At 39.0% G+C, this 17,066-nt stretch overlaps 1 protein-coding gene across 1 annotated transcript in view; it reads left to right on the top strand.

Annotated features, from left to right (window-relative positions):
* The window catches only part of NDC1 (NDC1 transmembrane nucleoporin), a 16,719-nt gene extending 1,668 nt beyond the window's left edge, over positions 1-15,051 (top strand). Inside the window, exons 3-19 of the mRNA XM_010716100.3 lie at positions 3-204; positions 342-443; positions 832-1,006; positions 1,476-1,614; positions 2,320-2,428; positions 3,823-3,874; positions 4,472-4,604; positions 5,763-5,855; positions 6,929-7,010; positions 7,884-8,039; positions 9,087-9,341; positions 9,470-9,588; positions 9,841-9,891; positions 11,371-11,434; positions 12,560-12,660; positions 13,575-13,735; positions 14,794-15,051. Of these exons, the coding sequence (XP_010714402.3) occupies positions 3-204; positions 342-443; positions 832-1,006; positions 1,476-1,614; positions 2,320-2,428; positions 3,823-3,874; positions 4,472-4,604; positions 5,763-5,855; positions 6,929-7,010; positions 7,884-8,039; positions 9,087-9,341; positions 9,470-9,588; positions 9,841-9,891; positions 11,371-11,434; positions 12,560-12,660; positions 13,575-13,735; positions 14,794-14,857 (2,058 nt within the window). The 3' untranslated portion in view covers positions 14,858-15,051. The remainder of the gene's footprint in view (positions 1-2; positions 205-341; positions 444-831; positions 1,007-1,475; positions 1,615-2,319; positions 2,429-3,822; positions 3,875-4,471; positions 4,605-5,762; positions 5,856-6,928; positions 7,011-7,883; positions 8,040-9,086; positions 9,342-9,469; positions 9,589-9,840; positions 9,892-11,370; positions 11,435-12,559; positions 12,661-13,574; positions 13,736-14,793) is intronic.
* Positions 15,052-17,066: the final 2,015 nt, after the last annotated feature.

Genomic DNA, 17,066 nt, shown 5'->3' with positions numbered 1-17,066 from the left:
AGCGCGGTGCCGCCGCGACCCTTTCCTCGCACATCCCCTCCCTTCCCCGCACCCTTCTCCTCTTCACGCCGCCTCTCCCTCAGGTGCTGGGCTGGAGGCTGGCGGCCGCCGTCGCCTGGTCCGTGCTGCTGCTGCCCGTCTGCACCGCGGCCTTCGTTCTCCTCAGCGGCGTTCAGCCCCTGCGCCCGCTGCGCTGGCTGTCCGGTACGTGCTCTGCCCTGCCCTGATCTGCCTGGCCCGCCTTCTCCCTCAGGCTTCCTCAGCGGCGGGTCTTCCTAGCCGGGCTTGTTTGTTTGTTACTGCAGTCTTCTGAGGGCTGATTGTTTCTTTCCTCCCTTTAGATTCTTTCGATGATTTATATACTTCACACGTCATCTTTTGTATCCTTCTGATGTCTGTGGTGATTCTGGTAATAAGCGTCTTCAACGCTGAGTTTTATGCAGGTGAGTTGCATGCTGAACTGCCTGTGGTACCGGTTATAAATCGGATGGGGGTGTGAGAGATTTGTATTCAACTCTTGCAAATTTGCTTTTAATTAACGTAGGCAGCACGTAAATTTTAAATAGAGGTAGCAGTTTATATTTAATCACTGCTGCAATGAGCGAGGAAAGGTGTGAAAATCATGTGTTTGAGTCAGAAGGGGACTCAGATGGCAGCAGGAGAGGCAGCCCAGATGTGTGCATGCTTCACGGCTCCTTCCCTCTGCATTGCTTTCTGTATCTGGTGACTGATTCCCACTGAAAGTTTGGTGCCGACGGCTTTTTTTTCTTTTTTTTAATGAGGAGTTTTATCGATAGCAAATAAAAATTCACTTTTGTCTTTTATTTACAGTTGTGCCATCGATCCCGTGCTCTCGATTAGCACTGATAGGAAAAATAATTCACCCTCAGCAAGTTATCCATTCAGTTGCTCATGCTGTAATGGGCATGTTGGTTGCTTGGTGCGCTGCAGTTATGACAAAAGGGCGGTTCCAATTTCTTGCTGTGTCCTGCACGATTTCAGAAAGGTAATTAAGTCTATGTGTTAAGTTATGGAAAGAGCTGCTGTTGTAAAAGCATGTCCTGATGGCCGTTTTTTAATGTAAGAGACTAAAATCTCAGCGCTGTCAAAAAATGAGCAAGTATGCATTGATATTTTTGAATAAAGGCTAGGAAATGCCTCAACTGAGAAATATTATAATACATGGGGAATAAATGGGCCAGAAACCCAGAATGACTGAATTGTTGGGATTGTTGATGGAGAGTTGCCAGGTTGGTTGTCATTTGAACTAAGTCTCTGGTGGGTGTGCCTTACTTCCTAAATATCAGAAGTATCCTCATGCATAAAGTACAGAAATAAGTAATGGGAGTTGGACATGCTGAGATACCATCACTGTATCAATGTACTGATCAGGAGAGTAGAAGTGAACTTTCTCATTCAATTCCAAATGCTGGATTTAAAAAAAAATAATAATAATATTAAGTTTTTTCTTTTAGCCTCGATGATGCTGTTCCTCAGATGTGCCTAAATGAATACCACCTCTTTTTTCTACTTTCTGGTGCTTTCATGGGATACTGTTACAGTCTCTTATACCTCATTAACAATATGAATTATTTGCCATTTCCAATCATTCAGGTAAGCGGTTTTATAGATCTGAGCAGAAAGATAAGCAAAACAGTTATTGAAAAATAGCCTTGATTGTTTATATCTTTGAATGTGGCAGCATTAGGTGTCAGTGGGCTTTTACCAGTAGACTAAAGTTAAGTGAGTGTATGTTTTGGTGCCAGTAATGTTCACTTTCCTTCTTGCTGCTCAGCCTCTTTCAAACAGATGCAGAGTGCTGAGGGCACTCTGCTGCACATTCAAAGCTGACTAAGGCGGACCATTGCAGGAGATGAACTGCAGGAAAGCAGCAATATACATGAACTGATTATTAACATCAGGAACTAGCAACAAAGGTTACCTAAAAGCTGAAAATCCTCAGGGTTTTTAGGTAATTGTTTTCAAAAAAACAGAAATTTATCAGTTGTGACGAAGTACCAGATTTTTTCAAGTCTGAAGAGCATACAGTGAGTTAAGCTTAAACTCAGCATCCAGAGCTAATTTGTGTCTTACTGTGGAACTGATCCCTTTAGAGGGGGCTCTAGCAGTTCTGCAGAAATCTAGCAGAGAGAAAGTGAAGGCTGACATGTGAAATGCAGCCCAGAAATATTGCTCCTGTTCACCTCATTAGTTTTAATTCGTCTAGGCTACGGGTTTTAAAGCAGGCTTTTATTTTTTTTAACTGTTTCACCGGTTTGTTCTGAATGCAGAATATGAAACTATTGTTTCTGTTTCTAGCAATACAAGTACTTACGTTTCAGAAGATCTTTGCCTCTCCTCATTAAGCACAGCTGTGTGGAATCGCTGTACTCGGTTAGAAACTTCTGTGTTGCGTATTACTTCTTTGGTAAGGATTTGTGAAGTTGGAGTTCCTGTATTTTGAATTCCTTTATTTTTTAGGCCGGGAATTTACGCTGTTTTTTCAGCCTCTCAAGTTTCTTGCTGAAGGTGTGTGGGCTTATTTAAACAAATAAAGACAAGTAATGTCTCTCTAGAACAGTGAGAATGGGGACAGTTGGAATTAATTCTTAAAGCCTTACAGAATTTTGGTTAGCATGTGAGAAATGTCTCTTTTTCCAAAGAGGTTAACACCTTACAGAGGAATTTCTCACCCAGTTGGTAATATTACATGAGTAAGAACATTACAATTTTCTAAGAAGACAACTGGGAACAATAGTTTTCTAACCTGAAGCCTGTGTTTTTGGACACTGTGCCAAAACATTGATCCTCCTCCAGAGGGTTGTTTCTGGTGTTCTCTTCTTGGAAGGAAATTCCACTGCAGGCAGCTGTGAAGTAACCTGCACGTAGGAGGAGCTACCAAGCTCTAACCAACTAGCATTGCAGAGGATGCATTTTGGAACCCTTTGGCCACTATTTGTGTGTCCATTCTGATCTGTATAAAAATAAAAGCCTGGAAACAAAGTATAATTGAAGAATTTTGTTTCTACTTGTAACTTATATATATTTAACTCAGTTTTTTTTGTCACATGGGTAAATATTGCTATGCCTGGCTTACTCCTTCCATTGTCTGGTATTGGGAATAGTCTCAGAGCAGAACCTGAAACATTGGCAGCAAGTACAACTTCTGTGTATGTAGTGCCACTATTCCTTCCTAAGCAAAACCAAACGCTTTGGCTTTATTCCCAAGTGCAGTTTATGTTATTTGGAGAAAACTGGGGAGAAGAGTTTGCCTCCCTTCTGGGAGGATCAAGGTTTGTTCCTTAAAATGATAATGATAAATTCTACTGACGGGCACAACTGGGTTGAACTGGGTGAAATACAGTAAGGTTTCTTTTATGTTAGGATTGTAGTTATACTTCTAAATGATGTCAAAGTATGCTAGAGCATTTTCCATTGGGGCAACTGCTTCAAGATTGGTTTCTTCTGTATCTATAAAAATACTCTGCTGCTGTCTGAGCTGTGGTGAAAATGAATATCAAATTACTATTAGCTCCTTTGATAGAGAAGAAATACAAGTATTCCAATGCTGAGAAGCTAGTGATAAAATTCAAGAGCAACATCTCTCACCATGTAGTTGTTGTCCTGGCACCTTTTTTTCCATTCTCTCATTCCTATTTTTTTAAGAGACAGAAGAGAGAAAACCCAAAGGCAGATTGCTTTGCACGAGTGTTACAAGGCCATTCTTTGTCTTTTATATATGCATTCTACGTCAGTCTTCTTGTTGGCCTGTGTTTGCCTGTGCTTTACTTCCTTCAGTGTTGTTTATTTTTTGTTCCCTAGGTTATATCCCAAAGATGTGGATAAGTACCACAATGGATCTTCGTATAGACAGGTGGGTAGTACTGATATTTTTGTGCTGAAAATTTGGAGGAGAATATTGCCAACAGCTGCCTTTGCTCAGGTAGTCCAGCTTAGCAACTGGTCCTTTGTGTATAGTAGGGCTCCATTCCTGACCTACCCCAGAACATGGGGAATATTGGAGGCTTCTGAAATAAATCCCACGAGGGCCAGCAGCCCCTGGTAAGAGCCATTTTGTAGCTAGGCAGTAAGGAATCCTCTTTGATAGCCTTCATCTCTGTAAAACTGAAATATTTGAAAGGGTATTCGTTCTCTCCAGATCTCATTTGTGTTTTTTATCCAGTTCTGTGTTTTTAGGTTGTTTTCATTTTTATACATTGCTGTGATTCCGCTTCAAATAGGGAAATGGCAGCTTTTAATACCCTAATTGACTGAAGTTGTGATTATAGTCATTTATTTCATGTGGTTTTTTCCTTAATTTCATCTAATCACCTCTAATAGAAAATTAAAGAGGTGATCTCATAACATCTTTATGGAACTTCTTGAGAACCACCAACAAAATCAACAATAAGCAGCTTGCTAAAGATGTTCTCCATAATAAATACTTTTATCTTCTCAAATTTATTTGCAGTAAATTGCATCCTCTTGACACACTGTCTGGCTTATTGGATCTCTCCTTATTTTACCATGCCTGGTTATGTGGTGTTTTTCTTCTGGTTACCTGGTACATTGCGTGGTTGTTCTTCAAGATCTATGCTACAGAGGTTGGTATGCTGTGACAGTGCTGAAGTGTTTCACTGATAATGCTTTCTTTTCAAAAGCAAGAACTTGTGACACGCACCTGCAGGTTATGTGAGAAGGTAATATCCAGAAACGAGATCTCAGTCCAATTTATCAGCAGAAAAGATAACAAAAGATGGTCAATGTTCTGCAAGCTAAGCTCTGGAAATCTCACATTTCAACAAGGCATCCAAGTTCTCCAAAGGAGAGACACGTTAATAAGAGTTCAGGCTGCAGTATTAAAATAGACTTCAAGCAGCCTTGGGAATTAATGCACTTTTGCATTTTCATTCGATCACTGTTACAAATTAATGTGGCTAAAAAAAGACCATTTGAATATATAATGAATCACGTTAGAATAAATCTGAAACTGTGGTTGTGGGGGTGGTGGGAGTGGGAAGTGCTGAGGGGGTGACAAGGAAAAGAATCTCTAAGCTTACATCAGTTCCACACAGCTGTTTTGTTAACCATTTGACAGCAATTGCTATTATCAATTTCAATTTTGCAGCTGGGGAAGAGAAAAAGTGATAATATGTAATATGAATTCAGTGACACTGAGCAAATAAACTGACAAAGTCTGTGCCCGAACTGATTGATGTTATGTAGTATTAAAAATATGCAATACTTGATAACAATATAAGCAGTTATTTATATTTTAAGGCTTTCTTAGTTTATCAGTGAAACAGTGTAGGAGGAGAGTTCTAAAATATTTCATTTAATAAAAGATCCCCTCAGTTTTTCATTGAATTGATCTTAAGAGACAGATATAGCTGTTAAATTTCTTATTTTTGGCTGTGGTGTCAATAGATTTTCTCCCAGTTATCATTATGATAGTAATCTATCTACATGTGATTTGCCCAGCTGTATGGGTACACGGAGGGCATTTCAAGATAAAGGTAGCTGGATTTTCTAAAACCTTGGTTTTAAATGTGAGGAGTGGCCTTTGTTGTGTGCTTGTTTGGTTTTGTTGTTGCTTCTGTTAAAAATGTCAAGGTAGTTTGTAGTAAGTTGAAGCAGTTGGGTATGTGCTTTTGTAGTCCATAATTCCTGATGAGCACCAACTCAGATATGGTGTTTCTTAAGCTTTTTTTTTCCCCTCATGGTTTGCACTGTATAACACAACTTCTGATATTTATTTTTAGACACATCACTTTCCTGTTCAGCCAACTTTTGCTGAGGAGACAGACCAATGCCTGCCTAAAATCTTAAACAGCAACCCTCCGCTCATTATAAAGGTAATTGGATTTCTGCAGTCTTCCCAGTTAGATGTGTGTTGGGAAGCTGATTCTCAAACGGTGATCTGCTGTGTGGCAGCTAGAGAAACTGCTGCAGAACTGAGAGAGGCAGTCATAATGGTGAAAACTTGTTCAGTAGTGACATCTGCTGGTGCTCACCATGCTGTACTACTTTTAGGGTGAAGATGGACTCATTTAGAGGTGAAGGTGAGGTGTATGTCTGCAATAATAATGTTAGTTGGTAATGATGCTAAAACAAAAGGTTATTAATGCTTTCTTTTCTTTCCATTGTGGTAAACAGTAATTTTGGTGAGGCTGCGTTAGACATTAGTAGAACTTGCTGTTTATAATAATCAAGAATTGAAGACCTCATATAAAAAGTGTTGTGTAAATATAGGTAACGTTGTTCTCCAGCACGTGGAAGATCTGTATTTAATGATTATATTGATCTCTGATAAGGCTAGAGATAAAATGGGATTCAAATGAATTGCGACCTACTGTAAGCTCTGTTACATTATCAAAGGATCTGTGAGGAAGAATCAATCACAGCATAGTTAGTAACTGCTGAGATTATGAATTAGCCTGAAGTGTCTAATTTATAATTGGGTCTTGCGCAGTGAGAGAAATCTGGTTATCGTTGGTCTGCCCCATTCATTACTTAATCATGTGAAAAAGCAGTGTTAGGCTTTGTGCTGTTGGCACACTGCAGAAGAGCTCTGGCTTGCAAAAACAGTTTGCTTTCTAGACTTGAGCTCTTTTTCTCTGAGCTGTTAGTATTAAGATTGAATTAAAAAAAAAAATCCTAGATTTATTTTAGCTCCAGAGGAAGAACATATCAGTAAAGTTTTCCAAAGCTCTGCTCAGACACTCTATCCAAACTGCTTCTGGGGATACATGCAGTCTTTTGCCTCTTTTTTTCTTTTTTTTTTTCCCCCCCATCACATGGCTTGTCATAGTCTGTGTAAACTTGATCTTTGTTAGAATTGCATTTCTATGGGTAACAACAGTTTTTAATTTCTCCTTGGAATTTGCACTTGTGAAAACACTTTCCTTTCCTTTTCCTTTTCCTGTAGTTTTTAGCCTTACAAGACTTGATGTTACTTTCCCAGTATTCTCCTGTTCGACGTCAGGAGGTCTTCAGCCTCAGCCAACCAGGTAAGAGCTCAGGTTGATTTTTTTTTTAAATTAAATGTTTGTCAAATGTGTTGACAAGTCTTTTTTTTTAACTGCTATGATGTATGCTATGTAAGCTACGAGGCCTCATAAGTAAAAATGTCCCTGTGATGCCTTTTCCAAAAGGATGCTTACTTGTCTGTATTCACATTGTTTCATCTACTCAATAAATACCAGTCCCTGTTGTTTGATTTAAACGATGACCATGAGGAAACACAGGCCTTAAAGTATTGAAAGCAAGGTCCTTGTGACATCACCTATCAAATAACCCAAACTGAATAATCCAACTGGTGTATGTAAGCCCAGTGTTCAGATGTGAGATTAAATTGAGCAGAAATAGTGGGACACCAGTGGAATTGTGAAAGCAAACAAAGGCCACGATTTCATTTAGTATACAAGCCTCTTGCTATATATGAAGATATGGCAGAGAAGGGCAGCTGAGTCTGCCTAGAAACGTTTGAAAACTTTGTTGCTCATCACTGGGATCTCTAATGTTTGCACAACTTCTAAAGCACTTCCCATTACCATTGATATTACTTTGTTCATTTTAGTTGTTCAGTTAATTTCAAATCTGATGGACCAAACTGCTCATTTCCCACGTGCTTAATGGGTTTCACTGAAGTCTTGTGGAGTTATTAATTGACAGTAGGTTGGAGTCTGTCCATGTTTTCGTCGTCTTTTGAGTATAAATAAACTGCTACAGTAAAAATGCACTGTGGCTTTTTACAAACGGAATGGTGCTACAGTCTTTGAAGCTTTTTGCTGAGAGCAAATGTGCACTGTTAGAATAGATATGAGGATACTGTGGAGATCAAACATACCTACTGCATTTCCCTTTTATGTGAATGCTCCTAGGTGGGCACCCACACAACTGGTCTGCGATATCAAGGGAGTGTTTGAGTCTTCTGACTGATCTGACCCAGAGGTTGATTGCGCAGCAGGAAGCTGCAGCAGCAAATGGGAGAGCAAAGCAGCAAGTGGAAGAGATGAAAGTATCTCCGCAGACTCCAGGTATGTGAGGAAATGCTCATGCTTTGTAAAGCGTGAGAATACCAATAGACTAATGCACCTATGTAATCTGAATTAAGTTGTATGGAAAAATGAGTTGAGGGGGTTCTGCAAATAAATGGAAGCATTTAAAAAGGAAGTCCCACCCCCATTTCATTTCAATCCCCAAAACAAATGGAAAGCTTCAAAAGAGTGTGCTTGTTTTGTTTACTTTGCTTGATGTTATATATTTGATGCAGTATGGTCTTCTACACTTGCATGAATTAAGAAAGTCTAATTATCAGAGTTATTATTAGAATATGGCTGAACCTAAGAACTGTAAGACCTGCCAGGAGATGCTTTGTAACTGGCGTGGTTGTTCTTTTGGTTTCCTTGAGATGAGAAAATTAGTTTTTGTTGTTATAAGGACTTTGAACGCGTTTATGTGGTTCGCTGAGTATCATGGTAAAAGAAGAAGAGCCTGTTTGAGTCGTGAGCTGCACGTGGCCGGCACGCATTTCAGGTGTTTTGCATGCTGGACTTAGGCAGCAGAGCTTTGTCAGTACAAGGGCTGGCAGGTAACTGAATCCCTTAGCAGTCAGTGCCTGGGGCACAAGCGTACTCCTGTCCAGGGAACAGCAGGGGATAGTTGGTCTGTTAGAGGTGAATTTCTTCTAGTGCTGTTGCTGCTCCCTTGGAATTTGTGGCTGACGTGTTTCACACCAATCAGAAAGAACTGCTGTTTCTTATTTAGGATCTGTCCTTAAGTACCCTTGTTTTCCAGTACTAATACTAGGAATACTAAATGCATGCTTTATGATGATACATCCAATTCACTGTAATGCTAGTTAGCAGAAGGAGAAGTTCAGGAAATCCATCATCAGTTTGAGAACAAGTGGAAAGAACTTTTAAAAACTCCTTGCTCGGGTTGATATGTATTTCTTTGCAAGATCAAGGTGGAAGCAATGTCTGTTAATGAAAACTCTTGACAAGTTGTTGAAGTAGCAATCCAGTAACAAACCCATGTCTTGACAGCACGTTTATTTACATGCAGCATATTTCTGTTGTTAGGAGCTGCGGGGGCAGAAGATATCACTTTCCAGTTACAGAGATCTAATGTTATTCCCAGAGCTTCTATGTCTTCCCTGGTCAAATCATCCTCAATGCCTTTAAAGGCATCGCCTGGGTCTGATATTGGTTCACCTTTCAGTTCACCTGCTTTAAATTGCAAGGTGGGAATTCTGGATTTAAACTCTCCTTGGCATGGAAAAGTCCAGAGTCCTCTCATCGTGCGAAGGGGACCAAAGCTGTGGACATCAGGTTCAGGTAAAGACTTTTCTACTAAACTTGTTCTTATCCTCGTAGTCATAGACGTAGATGCCAATAGAGATCTATAAGCGTGAGAGGATAGTGACAGAAACCTGTTTTCTGAACAGACTGCATTTCTCTTGTAGGTCTGCAAATGAATGGTTCCCACCACGAATCCTTCCCAGTGCTCTCTGTTGCAAGAGTTGGCAGTGAGGCAGTACAGCCGAGTTTTATTTACACATGGCTCCAGAACAAGCAAGAACAGGTAGAGTAAAAGTTGCAGCACAGATAGATTACAGCCAACACAGCTTAAGTGTTCTCTCTGCTGAAAGAACTTTTCATTAAAAAAAAATAAAAATAAAAAAAGAATACTTCCTTCTTCAATTAGCTTACATGACTTAATGAAACATATTCTGCCTCACACTCAATTTCTTTGCACTGTGAAAAGATGGTAGAGGTGAGGAGGCTTAACTTTGCTTGCCTTCTGATAAATACTTCTGTTTGTGTTTCTTTTCAGATAAAAAACTTCTTATCAAGACGAGTGCTGATAATGTATTTCTTCAGCAAGGTAGTCATGATCATATGTTTTGTGAGTGAGCAGCACGGTCTAGAAAATGCATGAATGTGTGAGATCTGCTGTTGCAACGTGTGTCTTTTACATATAGTAATGATTTAGAATTCTGTGTCCAGCTCTGGGCTCCCCGACTCAAAAAAGACAGGGATCTCTTTGAAAGAGTCCTGCGGAGGGCCACAAAGATGACAAAGGGCCTGGAGCACCTGCTTATGAGGAGAGACTGAGGAACCTGGGTCTGTTCAGCCAGGGGAAAAGATAAATGTTTATAAATACCTGAAGGGAGGTGGGAAGCAAGTGGATAAGACCAGATTCTTCTCGGTGGTGCACAGCAATAGGACATATAGAGTAATGGCTTAAAATTTGGACGTAGGAAGTTCAAGTTATTCCACACAAACTTGTGGAATAACTTCTTTATAGTGAGAGTGGTGCAGCACTGGAACGGGCTGCCCAGTGAGAGTGTAGAGTCTCCTTACATAGAGATACTCAAGACCTGGCTGGACACGTGCCTGTGTGAGCTGTGGTAGGGTACCTGCTTTAGCAGGGGGGTTGGACTCAGTCTCTTGAGGTCCCTTCCAACCCCTGCAGTTCTGTGATTCAGAAGTTCTTTTTTCTAATCTAATTGTAAGTACAGTGCTGTTTTTATTATGATATTTAAAGCAGGACTATCCTATGCCTGTATTAAAAAAATAAACATTTGGTTAAGCTGGGCTGTTTATAAGCAGCATTTGCTTGGAGTATCATAATAAAACACAACGGAGAACGTAAAAATGCAATTATTTCACTATAGCCTCTAGTTAAGGTTAGAATTCAGTTAATGGTACTTTGTCAGGCTAGTGTATCAAGTGAATGCTTTATATTTTTCCTGTGTGGGGAAAAAAGGTAGCTGGATTTTTGGGAATTTCTCCTTCTGAAACATTGGTGCTAATTTTACTACTACTTTTCAGTTGTAAAGTGTTTCAGTAGTATCAGTGTTCATACTGTGCAAGTTTGGCTTAGTTTTTGCACAAAAAAACCAGTTGAGTGCTTCTCTTAACAAAACTGAACAACTTAAGTTTTACAGAACAAATCTCCTCTAGTGTAGATCTTTGTTTTTATGGGTTTCACTCATTTTTGTATGCAGATCTCTTCTGCACGTGTGAGAATTATTCACCTACAGCAGTCTTCTCTGGTCAGGGAGACTAGAATGGAGACTGAGTCAAACAAGGTCGTGAGAGGAATGGAGAGATTACGGTGTTTATTTAGCCCTTGAAAACAAGCTAGCAAATATACTTTCTCTCTTGGAATTTTCACTTCTAGCTGGAGCTTTGTGGGCAGCTCCTACAGATTTTTCTGGGCATTTCCTGAAATGCATCAGCCTTGCAGATCTTTTCTGAGGAGAGTCGTGTGAACTTAAATGTGTATTATTTAATTGAAACCTGCATTTTTGGTGATACTTTTAGGTTGTGCACTTAGAATGCTTTCATTTCTTCTCAGCATCCAGAAGCCTCCATCCAAGCTGTTTTCTCTGATGCCCAGATGCACATTTGGGCATTGGAAGGTAAGCAGTTTCTGTTCCCAAACTTTTGTGCTCCTATGGTTCATGGAACTATAAAAGCTGTGAAAACTTTGAATCTATTTTGATAAAAATACAACTGCTTTTCTATAACATGAATAAAGATCTCATTCACTTCTCAGTTTTGAAATCCTACGTACAATCTTTTAGTTTGTTCCATGGAGGCAGTGATTCCTGGATTTGATTTCTGTTGCTTTTCTCCCACATTAACCCATTTATCTATCACCTTCATGTTTTCTTTCAGTAAGAAATTCTTTTTACAGCACGTTTTCTTCCTGAAGTGTCTGTCTTTGTTAGCTGGGGGTGTGGAGGCAGGCAGGCATTCAAATAGTAAGTTAAAAAATAATTTGGAAGAAGTGGTCCAGAGAGATTTTTAAAAAGCCAACGAGCACATGGCTGCACATCAGGATTTTCTTGATTGTTTATCTTAATGTCAAGAGCAAATACCTGTGTTTTTAGAATCCTTTACTGGATTTCACTGTGCAAAGATCAGTCTTCCTCCTAGGTTAGATGTTTTATGGACTGATGAGACAGGTTGTGTCAGATCAAAGGTGACGAGCCAAGAAATACGGTCAGAAGATGAGGATCATAAATATGGTTTTGCAGAAGAGCAGGAAGTATTGTTTGTGTCTTTCTTAACAAGGGTTGGTGAGTGAGGCTGCAGTGCTTTTTAATATTATAAACTGAGAGAGGTTTAAAAGCTAAATCCAGTTTTCTCTTCAGAGTAGCAACGTTCTTGTATAAACTGAACAAAAATTTAAATAGTCTGGAAATGTTTCTGCATGACTAGGATTGTGAAATAGCACTTGTACCTGACATCAATCAAAAGACAGTTCTGATCAGAGGAGCAGAAAGGGAGCCAATCCTCTTCTAAATATTTTATGTAATCTCTCTCTTCCCCTATCATTAACCTCAAGCTATGGTGCAGCAGTCAGATGAGTGACTGATTTAGCCCTGCAGCAAGCCAGAACTGAGGTAATGGTCATCTGGCTGCAGAAAGACCTAAGAATTACACCATGCTAGTAGAATCTTCAGGAAAAATGTAGTCTTTGTTAATGTATCACAAGTTGAGAACTCTGTAATTGTAGCAAACTTTTTTTCCCCCTAAAGGTCTGTCTCATTTGGTAGCAGCCTCCTTCACTGAAGACCAATTTGGAGTTGTTCAAACTACTCTGCCAGCTATCCTGAATACTTTACTGACCCTTCAGGAGGTGAACTTTTCCTTATCACAGAACAACTTTATGAGAGGAGGAGTTTTGTTAGCTTTGTGTTTTAGCAGTGCTGACCAGTCATAACATTAAAGTTGTCACTGCTGTAAATAGCTTCTCATCTTCAGTTAATCTAAACGAAACAACCAGTTGCTGTTATGTTCATTATGGAACAGCTGGATAAAAGCCTTGTTAGATCTTTAATATGTAGAAGCAGGAAGTGCATTTTTTACTGAAATATTTAATTGAGCATGCAGTACTTTTTAAATTAAACATCTTGTTTCAGGGATGCATCAAATATCCTATATCTTAAGCTTGCTTAGGACTTTATCTTCAATTGGCTGTACAGAAATCTTCATACAATCTGCAGCACTTGGAGGCTTTGCAAACCACTAGAGATAAGATCACAAAGCAATGCTAAGGCATTACTCAAACTCTCCAATTGTTGATGTTTGGAAATGAGTAATTTAAAAAAAAAAATTGTTTCCAAAGCTATGCGTGTCTTTTTGATACAATCATTTTTACAGTTCCTTAGTGGAGATTCTTGGAAAGGATTTTGAGGTTATTAAAGCTTCTCAGTGTAAGTCGTTTATTCCAAGAAGAGGTACTGGGGGAAGGAGCAAGGAGCACCTCCCATGTTTCTGAAGGAAGCAAGATATAACACAAAACAGAATTGGTTTTGTGCTGCTGTGCTTAGCATTTAGACTTAATACCAGAGAATCTTATTTCATAGATGTTGATATTGTGGTGATGTTGACGGCCTGGAAATGTAAGGTCAACTTTGGTTTCCAGTATATTTTTGTGTCTTGGTGGTGTCGGAATTTTTTTTTACTTAGCTTTGTTTAATAAATATTTTGTTAGTTCTAAAAGTAACTGAACAGACAGTGAGCTGATCTATTTTTTTTTTTCTCCATTAGGTTGTAGACAGACATTTCAAACTGCCTCATGTTTCTAGCAAACCTCCCAGGAGTTCAGGCAGCCTGGTGGACACATCCTACAAAACACTACGATTTGCACTGAGAGCATCCTTGAAAACGGCTCTGTACCGGATAACCACTGTCTTTGGAGAACACTTAAAGTAAGAACTTTTCTTCATGATTTCTCACTTGCTAGATTTTTAAATTAAATGTTACTGCAGGAGCTATGAAAACGGACATTTGTGCAAAAATCCCTTTAGGACATGATTCTAACGTGGCATCTTACTATTTTCTTTAATTTGTTGAACCTTACAAAATGTTTGTGTATGTATATGGGCCCTGCTAGAAACTTACTCAAAGAACTCTGGGTCCTTAGTGAATTTTTTTATGAACTTTAAAGTGGTCCATGAATATAACTCGATTATTAAATCTTTGCTGCTGAAAAGTAAATTGACTAGAGATAACTATCTGTTTAGTAGGAAGAGAATCTTGGGCAGCCTTACTAAATGCTTCTTGCTTGTCTGATGACTGACTCAGCTGCTGTCACAGCAGGCTGACTTCTGTACTTGGTGTCTGAATGTGTGGAGCTGAAACTTTCTTTACTGTCTGCCCATCTCACTCAGTTTGGAAATGCTATGTATACAGGATAAATCATTTTGAGATTCTTTCATACGTAAGTCAACTTTGCAAGAATAACAGCTGCTCATGAAGCTGTATCAGGGGTCATTCAGATGGGATGTTAGGAAAAACCTTAACTGAGAGGGTGGCTGGGTGCTGGAGCAGGCTCCCAGAGGCAGGGGTCATAGCACCAAGCTGCCAGAGTTCAACAAGCATTTGGCAGTGCTGTCAGGCATAAGGTTTAGTTTTTTTAGATCGCTATCTGTGCTGCCAGGAGTTGGACACAGAGATCCTTGTGAGTCCCTTCCAACTCACAACGTTCTATGATGCCATGATTAAATGGATAAAGAAACAGATGAATTTTCTGGGGATAATTGTCTTTTAGTAGTGGAAGCTGTTGAGGAATTGATATTTATAAGGATTCTTACTTACTTTTCTGTGTGTTTTTCTTGGAACCTAGGCTTTCGTACAGGTGGGTTTTCTAAATTTCAACTTGAGTGTAGATGTTTATTTCAGTGTGCACTTAGTTTTGGCATGAGGTTTTATATTGTGGTGTACTACATTTAATGTAAAAACTTTTATGTTCTGTGTTTGTTTTTAGTGCAGTGCAAGTCTCTACAGAACATAAGAAAAGACTTCAGCAGTTCTTGGAATATAAAGAATAAATACCAGATTTTGATACGGCTACAGTCTGGTGCTTCTGATAAGAAGAAAGTGGGATTACTGAGCCTTTTTATCTTATATTGTTGAAAAAACATGTGGAAGCACAAATTGCAGAATGAAACTCTTAAAATTGTAGAAAGTCTCTTCCAGTTTTGGAAGAGTTCATCTTTTGTATAATAAAATGTCTTAAAATTCATCTTGCCTTCCTTTAATATCACTTACAGGTGAGAAAGTGTCAGTTCTTATTTTATGTAAGACTGTGACATTTGGGATTATCAGACTTACTCTCCCATTTAGATTCTTCACTGTTTTTCCCTCATATATTCTTTTCCTGATGAAGGCTGAGTGGAGATTTACATAGATACTTAATGTCCCTGAGTGTTTCATAAATTTAGCTGCTAACACTTTCAGCTCAGATGAAGCATGTACTTTAAGAATAAGAAACAGATGTGCCAAGGAATAAAACATGCTACTCTCCTGTAGGATGGAAATGGTCCTTCTGAGCAAAATGGGTACGTAAAAAGATATTGGTAAGACACAAATACTACTTGAAATTACCAGCATGGATTTTATTGTCTTCAGGGTGACCTGGGAAACAAGTTCTGATCTGCACAGAAACATACAGGAAGCATTACTGTATTTGGTAAAAACTGCAGGTAGTGATATTGTGCATGAAAGGTTGGATCAGCAGCTTTCTGTTAAGGTGGATATGAAGGACCTTTGCAACATACCCACCTTTTTCGAGGCAATGTAATTATTGGTAGCTTCTGATGAAAAGTGCCTTTTTTAAAAGCATCTTTTAAACCTTTTATTTGCAAGCAGACCTGTCCAAATAGTTTGAAAAATGAACTGTTCCATTTTTAAACTGACTCCAGTTACTGTGATATCTACAGAAGAAAACTTGCACAGTATGTGAAGTGCTGAGCTGTAGCTGCAATACTTTTATCTCAAGGAAATTACAATAAGGTAAACTAAATGGTCTAAATTCAGTAAGATGAGGGGAAAGAATGTTTGGATCTTCTTTCTTCTGTTCTCTGCAGTGTTGTTAGTCCTGTGAATTTTGCTGTAGAATCAAAGATTAGAAGATGACCAGGATGTCATTACAGTGGTGTGGTGAAACAACTGGCTCACAGAGCAGCTATGCAGTAATAATTGCTTAGCAGGGGCTGGTAAGGTTTAGGAAGAGAGGAAAAGCCCAAATCTAGTGTGAGACCTCAGTTTCCCATTACAAAGGCATTTAATTTTCTCAGCATACACAAACTGTATGTGTTAGCTTGATAGTAGTTGTTATAACTATATTGTTCCCTTTGCAGAGGTTGCTTTCAGCAAATGCCAGAAGGTGATGGACAGCCTTTCATTATTTTTTAAAGGTTAGACACAGTCTTTTAATGTTTTCCCATGCTTAACTTCTACCACAGGTTTGACTGTTATGTCAAAGCCCCTTGCCTGCCTGCTTTATTAAGTAATTTGCTCTTTTGCTGGTATTACGATGTGCACCTGGAGTTAAAGTGATGCTTTAGCTCAGGTGTTAACTGTTGATCCAAATACTTTGGTTGAAAGTTTCAGATAAATTTTCCATACTTTAAGCAGGTGCAGAATGTTGTGGTTTTTTTTTTTTTTATTGCTCCGTTATTTTGTGCAACACTCTCCCAACTATAAGCTTCAGGTTGTAATTAACAGTGTTATGGCTGTCAGCAGGAGGGTTAAAATGCAGATTTCTTTTTGTTGCCAAAGTGCTTGAGGTCTGTCCTCCTTGTGTTGCAGCAGAGATTTGCACACGACATCTGCTAATGTGCTTTTGATTGGTAGAATTCTCAGTGTTTGACAAAAGAGCTTTCAAAAGCTGATTGCTTTGTAGTTTCTTTAAAAGCTACAATTCTTAAGGAGCTGTAGTGCTTTTTTTTTTTTTAAGCCTTAAGTGAATCTTTAATAGTATCTTGTGCTCAAGATTGTGAGTGTACAAGAACATAAAGTGTTTGTTGAGTGCCCTCTGAAGGTGCAGTAACTGGCTTACAAACGGGTAACACCATATTTTAGTTCAGTGTTTGGGAATAATGTTATTCCTTTGGCAAGCTGTGCTGGTATTTCATCTCTTACACTTACATGCTACTTAGTGTAAAAATAATCACTGTGAAACTTCTGTGAGGTATGGGGAGTCTTTTGTGTTCATTTCTATATTCTGGGTAATGAGAAAAATTATAAGGTTGTTTT

This window comes from Meleagris gallopavo, chromosome 10 (assembly GCF_000146605.3).
Source record: "Meleagris gallopavo isolate NT-WF06-2002-E0010 breed Aviagen turkey brand Nicholas breeding stock chromosome 10, Turkey_5.1, whole genome shotgun sequence".
In the NCBI taxonomy this organism is placed as follows: Eukaryota; Metazoa; Chordata; class Aves; order Galliformes; family Phasianidae; genus Meleagris; species Meleagris gallopavo.
Note: the sequence above shows the minus strand (reverse complement) of the source record. Positions and strands in the feature narration are given on the sequence as shown.